Source organism: Garra rufa, chromosome 5 (assembly GCF_049309525.1).
Source record: "Garra rufa chromosome 5, GarRuf1.0, whole genome shotgun sequence".
Classification (NCBI taxonomy): Eukaryota; Metazoa; Chordata; class Actinopteri; order Cypriniformes; family Cyprinidae; genus Garra; species Garra rufa.
In genome coordinates this window covers 5173679-5182946 of record NC_133365.1, presented here as the reverse complement: position 1 = coordinate 5182946, position 9268 = coordinate 5173679, and the positions used below count along the sequence as shown (strand labels likewise).

At 36.3% G+C, this 9268-nt stretch overlaps 1 protein-coding gene across 1 annotated transcript; it reads right to left on the bottom strand.

Annotated features, from left to right (window-relative positions):
• Positions 1 to 1793: 1793 nt before the first annotated feature.
• LOC141335577 (NACHT, LRR and PYD domains-containing protein 3-like) lies at positions 1794 to 9268 on the bottom strand. Its single transcript, XM_073841083.1, has 9 exons — positions 9095 to 9268; positions 8799 to 8885; positions 8391 to 8489; positions 7993 to 8091; positions 6005 to 7810; positions 5285 to 5455; positions 4045 to 4215; positions 3436 to 3614; positions 1794 to 3182 (listed from the first exon to the last, which is right to left on the bottom strand). Coding segments are annotated over exons 2-9 (2577 nt in total). The 5' UTR covers positions 8849 to 8885; positions 9095 to 9268; the 3' UTR covers positions 1794 to 3180.

The following is a 9268-nucleotide window of genomic DNA, read 5'->3' as shown; positions in this document are numbered from 1 at the left end:
AACACGGTCTAAAAACAAATTAAATCTTTAATATAAATCCAAGGAGCAAACCGGCCAGGAACAATCAGGAACTTGAGACATCCACACACAGAGAACAACAAAGACCGACAGTGTACTAAACTCAAAGACATAATGATATCCATAATGGAAAAAAAATATATAAATAATAAAATAAACACTGGAAAAACACAAAACGTAAAGGAAAAAGCAGGGGAAAACGCCGTGAACTGTTCTGGTCGGTGTTACTGTCACGCTTGTGCTGGATGGACAAGACACAACACGATCTACAAACAAATAAAGTCTTTAATATAAATCCAAGGAGCAAACCGGTCAGGAACAATCAGGGACTTTGGAGACATCCACACACAACAGAGAATAACAACAAAGACCAACAGTGTACTAAACTCAAAGACAGACTTATAAAGCTTTTTTTTTTTTTTTTTTTTTTTATTATGCAAACATATACAAAAAGTACAAAACAGACAAAACCTTTACAGGAAAAGATGATAATAGGACAAAACAACATCTCGTAAAGTTTCACATACAGAGATAAAGATTTACAGACAGATAAGAAAATAATAATAACAAACACATACAGAGGAAGAGCTTTATGCATTACTTGTATTACCAAAACAATCTTCATAATATTTCAAAATTCTAATCACTTTTCTTGTTTTTAATCAATCTAAGAGATTTGAGGAAAGCATCGATTTCAATTAAGAAATGAGAAAAAGAAGGCTGCGATTTAGAGAATTTTTGTTTATGAATAAAAAATTTCCCAATCAAAATCAAATAATTAACTGTGTAATTCACTGAAATACTAGTTTTACCTTTATAGTAACAAATTATATCCTTTAACTGAAAGGAACTGGAAGAATCAAGGTGTTTACCTATATAAAAATGTAAACTATTCCAAAAGTTTTGAGTCTTTACACATTGAAAAAATAAATGAATCAGTGTTTCATCCTCCATCCCACAAAATGAGCATGAACTGTCAACATCCATATATTTTGCCAATGTATCATTTACAGGATATATTTTATGAAGTATCTTGAAATGAACTTCTTTTATTTTATTTGAAATGCAGTACTTGTGAGGTAATAACCAGGCTTCCTTCCAGTCTATTAACTCAATAAGAGATGCCCAGTAAAATTTGCCTCTAGGAACATTATATTTCTTTTTCTGTAGAATTTGTCGAATATGCTTATTACATTTTTTGTTAAAAATACTAATTCCGTATAATGACAAATTAGGTTCTTTAGTGTCACTCTTACTATAACTTAAATGGCATTTTATAAGTTGAATTAAACCAGAAGGAATCGCTTTTAAAACTGCATTATATTCTTTAAATGGTAAGGGAAAATTATAAATGGACATAAATTGCTCATAAGTCAAAAAATTACCGAATTGATCAAAAATTGAAAAAACTCCAATTATATTCCTGTTAAACCACGAAGAGAGAAAAATAGATTTTTTCCTAATCATTATATCCGAGTTGTTCCATAAGAAAGTTTTATGTGGTGAAAAATTGTGGGAATAACACAACTTCCACGAGAGAAGAACCTGCTGATGAAATTTGGACAGTGCAACTGGTAATCTATTAGCTAAGTAGTTACATTTGACAGACTTATAAAGCTTAACTAATAATTAGACACAGGTGACGGGGATCAGGACAAACGAGGGCAAAACCAATAGATCACAGAATGACGGGGGAAGACAATGGGAGAAACCAAGTACAAACAGAGAACTGTGACACTGTCCTTACACTGGCTGGTTTCTTTTGCATGTTTTTTTCTTTTGTATTTTTTGTAAAACAGACAATCCATTTCAAAGGTTTTGATATTGCAAAAACAGGTTTAAAGTGAACACAGCAGTCCACACACGTACAAGAAACAAAGTTGGTTACACATTTTTTTTATTTTCTGTGCATGGCTTGTTCTACAAATTTAACTGCACACAGTCATACAAGAAATGCTCAATTTAAAGCTGTTATGTTCATTTTTGACAGTATACTGGAGTAAGAAGAATTTATTACTTTGCATTATACATGTAAAAATGTGATTTAAGCGTATTAATGATCTGTATTGTATAAAGTGCTGTAACACCGCTCTCTTTTTAGGATGTTACTCTGAGGGGTTCAACAGATTTTTGACTTGTACTGATATAAACCACACCTCACAAAACAAATGCTCTTTAAACCCAATTTAATTTCCTCACAAGTGCTTATAACATACCACAAAAAAAAAAAACAAGTTCATGAATAAACTCTTAGCAATTTCAACAGTCTTTGTCTCTTAAATGAGTCAATGAAAGGATGAGAACTTATCGCTTTGATGTCCAGTCTTTGAGATGAAATGACAAAGATGAAGTATTGAGATTCACTTCCAAAGGAAATTTGTGAGCGACGCAATGCAATTATCCATAGTACGAGACAAGACCATGATCAACAGCGTTCGGCGAGTCATCTTCAGCGCTGCGTTGGTTAAAAGTGCCATAACCTTGTAACCTGCGCGAACCGCACATGATTTCCTATTCCCTTCGTATCCAAATCTCGTTCGTATAAAGAACACACAGATGGTACGACACTAAAAAGTCCTTTCTACAAAGAAAGCAAAATGGCTGACATCAATACACTTTTATACAAATACGATATCAAAATGACAAGACATTCCTTACTCACAGTTGAGCGTAAACTCAAGAGTTCTCAACAACGGACTTTGAAAGAGCCGACAGGTAGCGCGAGTTCACCACAATGTTTCCCTCTACCAAACGAACTACTTACTCTATGGTAGCTGAGCCTTTATCTTTGATTACCTCAAGGCCATAGCGCCCTCAAGCTGCTCCTAGAGGCATTACAGGCAACCCTTAGACAAACCCATAGAAGATGAACAAAATAACAGTGCAAAATACAATAAACAACCCGTAACGTTTTTTTTCCGTTACAGTGCTATATAAATAAATGTGGCTTGACACAAAAACATAGGCTTTAGTAGCAGCAGAAGATCAGAGTCCCAGCAGACAGATGATCACACAGCTTAAAGAAACACATGTGACAGTGTGATGCTGTGTGTCTCTGTGTCTTCAGTCTGTGTTGATTGTGTGACTGACGTCTCTGTAGCGGCTCCTTATTCACCATCAGCTGATCCTGAGGAAACTGGACTGACGTCTAAATACTGAGAGTCCTACAATAAAACACACAGACAGTCACATATGAGACATTACTGCTGTCACATCACATCAGCCAGAGATATTAGTATATTCATATTACAGCCAGAGATATGAATGAACAACTGATCATAGATTAATAACAGCAAATGATCAACAACTCTCTCTTTATCACTTACACACAGAGACACTGGAAGAGATTAAATATTCATGTATTCACAGAATTAAACTTTTACTAAACTTAAAAGATTTAAACAATAATATACTCACAATAATGTAATTTCTCCAGTTTATAATGTGGATAATTCTTCAGATCAGAGAGTAACTTCACTCCTGAATCTCCTAGTTTATTCCTAGTCAGATCCAGATGTCTCAGGTGTGAGATGTTTGATCTCAGAGCTGAAGCCAGAGCAGCACAACCTTCATCTGTGACACCACAATCACTCAACCTGTAGAGAACAAAGACACAATGTGAATTGTAGTTGAAGTGTCTGTAGTTTGTTATTGACTCTGGTCTCAGAGCAGGAGAGGAGATATAATGACAAGCATTGCCACATACTGCTGCTGATAGAATGAGATTTATGCATGTTGATGCTCAATGGTGCTTTATGAAACTGTCATGTGCTTCAGGACTTCCTTCTATAATTGTCACCTACAGAAGGACATTTGTTTCACAGGAGCCACGTGTTCCCCATTGCATCTCATTTATTAACTCTTGTGATCTGGCAGCTAAACTGAATAGGAATGCGTTTAACTCAATAGAGATATTCAAGGTCTTAATGTACAATTTAAGAACTAAATTTTAGTGATAGGATTTACATTAACAGACATTTTTTCTGACAACAACGATGTGTATGTCTATCAGAAAGATAATCTTACCACAGTTTCTCCAGTTTACAGCGAGGATCCTCCAGTACAGCAGAGAACATCTTCACTGAATCTCCTAGTTTATTCCCAGACAAATACAGGTCTCTCAGGTGTGAGGGGTTTGATCTCAGAGCTGAAGCCAAAGCAGCACAACCTTCATCTGTGACACCACAATTACTCAACCTGTAAAGAACAATGACACACTCTTCACTCTCTCAGATCAGATCAGTTTAGCAGTGAACCCGTTGTTTAATAGCATTTATTTCATAGCATTTAGTGTTCTACTCCATAGAGTTTTACTGTTATTCAGATCTGTACTAATATGCACAGAGTAGTGATGTATGTGTGTGTGTGTGTGTGTGTGTGTGTGTGTGTGTGTGTGTGTGTGTGTACCTGGTATTCATCACGTTGTGGGGACCAAATGTCCCCACAAGGATAGGAATACCAGTAGATTTTGACCTTGTGGGGACATTTCTCAGGTCCCCATGAGGAAATAGGCTTATAAATCATGCACAATGAGTTGATGATGTAAAAGTGTGCACAATCTCCTGTGAGGGCTAGGTTTAGGTGTAGGGTAGGGTTAGGGCGATAGAAAGTACGGTTTGTACAGTATAAAAACCATTACGCCTATGGAATGTCCCCATAAAACATGTAAACCAGTGTGTGTGTGTGTAGGACAGTAAAACCTGAGATCACTTTGATTGTGAGATACTATTTATGGCAAATACTATTTGCACCTCAGTGTTTTGCAGTCCATTACAATGCATAATATCATAACATTCATTCATCTTCTAAACAACTTTATCCTCTGCAGGTTTGTGATGGTCTAGAACCTCTGAGAATCTCAGGTCACAGATATGGAACGATTATCGTTAATTTATAATGTCCTGTTGATCTATGCTGCATGTCTTTGGTATATATATATATATCATTTTTCTTTAAAATAAACTCATCACTGAGCTGTAAAGTAATGTAAAAAAGGGAGAAGGATGGGACCAGGAAACTTAACTTAACTTTATTATAATACCCCACAGAAAAATCATGAATTAGTCTTTTTTTTTTTCCGGGTTCTGACTTCACACCTGCACTGCACCACTCTATACCTTCCCTTTTCCATTTTGTCTGACTTGTCATTGAATTTTCTGACTTTATTTTTGCTTAGTTTTTAGGATTTGCTATTTTGTTTTTGAAATTGTAGTTTGTTTTGCACTTACATACAGTATACTTTACAGTGTGTCATATATTATTTTACCATAGTATCTCCAGTTTACAGTGAGGATTTTGTAGGACGTCAGAAAGCAGCTTCACTGAATCTCGTAGTTTATTCCATGACAGATACAGTTCTCTCAGGTGTGAGGGGTTTGATCTCAGAGCTGAAGCCAGAGCAGCACAACCTTCATCTGTGACGCCACAATTACTCAACCTGTAGAGAGATGAAAATCATACATGAGAAACACTATCAAACAACTTTCAAAAAAGCCATCATACAACTTGCTGCACTGAACAACAACTTGCATTTCAATACAATTAAATTTAATAGCACGATGAAAAACCAGATACACATGCATTTCTTCATGTTAAATTATCAAAATTCCATGTATATAAAATTAAATATAATATTAAATGATACATCACATTTTAGTTTTGAACTATTCTGTATATGAGCTGCTTCTCAACTTTTTTGTTAGTTTTGATTTCTGCTTGTTCTTATTTGCCAGTGCTTTAAAAATGACAGATACTTAAATCTCCATGTTCAAGAGCATTTTTAGTAACTGGTAAACCTGAATTATTCTTGCACAACCTCTATGTTTGAATCCCTGGAGAAAGCTTATAGTCTCACTGAATAAAAAACACATCAAAATACTGACCACTAAACACTGAACAACATCTGCAGCACTGAACATTTATGAGCTTTTAACTTTAATTTTCTGAATGTTTTAACAGTGAAGTGATTGTTCTCAGTGATACTTACTGAACTGATCTGGATTCTTTAATCACAGGCAGCAGCTTCTGAAGAACTTTCATATTTTCATGTTCATCTTTTCCTTTAACAAATTTATCAAGATGAAAATCATTCAGCTCTTTTTCTGATGTCAACAACACAAAAACTAGAGCTGACCACTGAGATGAAGAGAGATTGGCTTCCTTTATTCTTCCAGATTTCAGATACTGTTGTATTTCCTCCAATAGTGAATGATCACCCAGTTCATTCAGACAGTGGAACAGATTGATGGATTTCTCTGGAGAGTCAATGGTCCTGATCTTCTCCTTGATGTACTCAACTGTTTTCTCATTGCTGTCAGAGCTGCTTCTGTTCAGTGTCATTATTCGTTGTAGGAGAATCTGATGAGACTCCACTGACAAACCCAGAAGGAACCGCAGGAAAAGATCCAGATGTCCATTTTTACTCTGTAGAGCCTCATCCACAGCTCTCTGATGAAGCTCAGACAATGAAACGTGCTTAAACATGAATAGAAGCCGGTCCCTAATTGTAGACCGAAAACTCTGTTTGGTGATTTGGTCAAACACATTTCTGTTGTGGTTTGTACAGCAGAGGTGCACATATAGAGCTGCTAGATGTTCCTGAATGCTCAGATGAACAAAGCAGAAGACTTTCCCCTGATACAAGCCCAACTCCTCTCTGAAGATCTGAGTGCACAATCCTGAGTACACTGATGCTTCTTTCACATCAATGCCACACTCTCTCAGGTCTCCCTCATAGAAGATCAGGTTGCCTTTCACAAGCTGCTGAAAAGCCAGTTTCCCCAGTTTGAGGATCATGTCTTCATCTGTCAGCTTCTTCTCATAGTCCTTCTCATGTTTGATGTTGGTCTGAAGGATCAGGAAGTGTGTGTACATTTGAGTGAGAGTCTTGGGAATCTCTCCAGTCTCCGCTCGACTCAACATCTTCTCTAGAACAGCGGCTGAGATCCAGCAGAACACTGGGATGTGGCACATGATGTAGAGGCTCCTGGATGACTTCAGGTGTGAGATGATCGTGTCGGCCAGACTCCGATCACTGATTCTCTTCCTGAAGTATTCCTCCTTCTGTGGCTCATTGAATCCTCGTACCTCTGTCACTCGATGGACACACTCAGAGGGGATGAGATCAGCTGCTGCTGGTCTGGAGGTGATCCAGATGAGAGCAGAGGGAAGCAGATTCCCCTCAATGAGGTTCATCAGCAGCACGTCCACTGAGGCTGATTCAGATATATTACACAGTTTCACTTTACTCTGAAAGTCCAGAGACAGACGACACTCATCCAGACCATCAAAGATGAACAACACTTTATACTCATCACTGGATATTTCCATTTCTTTAGTTTCAGGGAAAAAGACGTGAAGAAGATCTGAAAGACTGAGTGTTTTGTCCTTCATCAAGTTGATTTCTCTGAAAGGAAGTGGAAATATGAGCTGGACGTCCTGATTCTCTTTCCCTTCAGCCCAGTCCAGGATGAACTTCTGCACAGAGACTGTTTTTCCAATGCCAGCGACTCCCTTTGTCAGCACAGTTCTGATGGCTTTGTCTTGTCCAGGTAAAGGTCTAAAGATGTGATTGCATTTGATGGCTGTGTCCTCTGTTGCTGTTCTCCTGGATTGTGTCTCAATCTGTCTGACCTCATGTTCATTACTGATCTCTCCACTCTCACTCTCTGTGATGTAGAGCTCTGTGTAGATCTCATTCAGGAGTGTTGGCTTTCCCTGCGTCGCTGTTCCCTCATACAGACGACCAAACTTCTTCAGCAGATTTGATCTAAACGTGTTTAAGATTTCATGGCTGGAATATTAAAATACAGCATTATTACATGAGTTACAGAGGTAAATGTACAGTGTAAAATGTATTTTTGTTTGTTTGTTTTCTGTGTTATGTGACACTGAACATATAGGGTTTATGAACTATGTGCCAGTTATTAATTTGTAGTATAGTATTTGAGTAATGCGTGATGGGAAAAAAAATACCTGACACCAGGATTTGTTCTGTCCTGTGGTTGATTCATAGTCTGGTCATATTTCTTACAGATGGGTTTTGTTATAACTGATCTGTATGGCAGGATTGACCTTGAATAAAGAAACAAACACTCTGATATTGGTGGATTTTTTCTCATTACCTTAAATACAGTTATGACTTCATTGAAAGTGCACTTGTTCAAGGTCATAACTGTATACGATTCAAAAATTAAATAACTCTGTACTCTGTGCCGTATATCTACTCACTGTTGATAGATTTACTCGATTATACAGACTTTTGCTCATATTTTTTAATTGTAGTGCTGGATCATCATAACAGTTTAATTTAAAATATTTCTTACGATAATCATATTGTCTACAAAAATGTTATACTTTAACCTTGTACCAACCTTTTCTCATTCTTAAACATTAATGGAAATTCCATAGACCGGTCACTCTTCATAGACACACAGCTGGGCTCTGGTTCTAATCTCTTCTGGTCAACTGAACTATAACAGAGAATACTTTGACTTACTGTATGCTATCAATATTAGTTTATGGTTAAAACACTTGTGATCTTTACATTTATACTATGTTAATACAAAAGTCATAAAAATAAGGTTTTAATACAATCACCTTATGTTTTGAGTTCTTCAGATTTAATATTGATATTCATTTTAATAAAGGATTAAAAACACTATATAAGGAGGCTTTATGGTCTTATTGTTTTAAATAAAATTAAAATTTTCTAACTTAAAACGCGATGTCCATCTAATATATAATTATGGTTAATTTTATGTAGTATGTATTGTAAGTACCTGCATCCTGGAGAAAAATCTTCATCTCTGGATGTTTGTGTGTGATCCATGATGAAGATGAACAGAGTTTGATCTCTAACACTTACTCTGAGTGGAAATGACAAACAAATAATAAATTTAAACGGATCCTGAGAGAGAATCAGAAGCAGGACGGTGGCGTTCACTCAAATACACAAATGTTAATCTTATGTTCACACAAATGCTAAAATGAACCACATACAACAGGAAACAACGACACATCATCATTTGCTATAGGCTAAACATTAAAAATATCAAACAAATATAAAAGAACTCACGCGCTTCGTGGAAAATATGAATGCGGAAGTCACCTGTGAATGTCGAGATCTTGACTAACATCGTTTAATTACATCATTCACAAATCTTCCTTTTCTATTAAGTAGCTAAATTCGTTATATGTAGTAAATTAGTTCTAAAGGTTCCGACTGAACACTTAAATGCTGCGTATTGTG

Coding starts and splice junctions, on each gene's coding strand:
- LOC141335577 (XM_073841083.1), bottom strand. CDS start 8,848: ATGGATCACACACAAACATCCAGAGATGAAGATTTTTCTCCAGGATGC. Junction 8,092..8,390: donor ATGTTTAAGAATGAGAAAAG/GTTGGTACAAGG, acceptor TCTTTATTCAAG/GTCAATCCTGCCATACAGAT. Junction 4,216..5,284: donor TGTAAACTGGAGATACTATG/GTAAAATAATAT, acceptor TGTTCTTTACAG/GTTGAGTAATTGTGGTGTCA.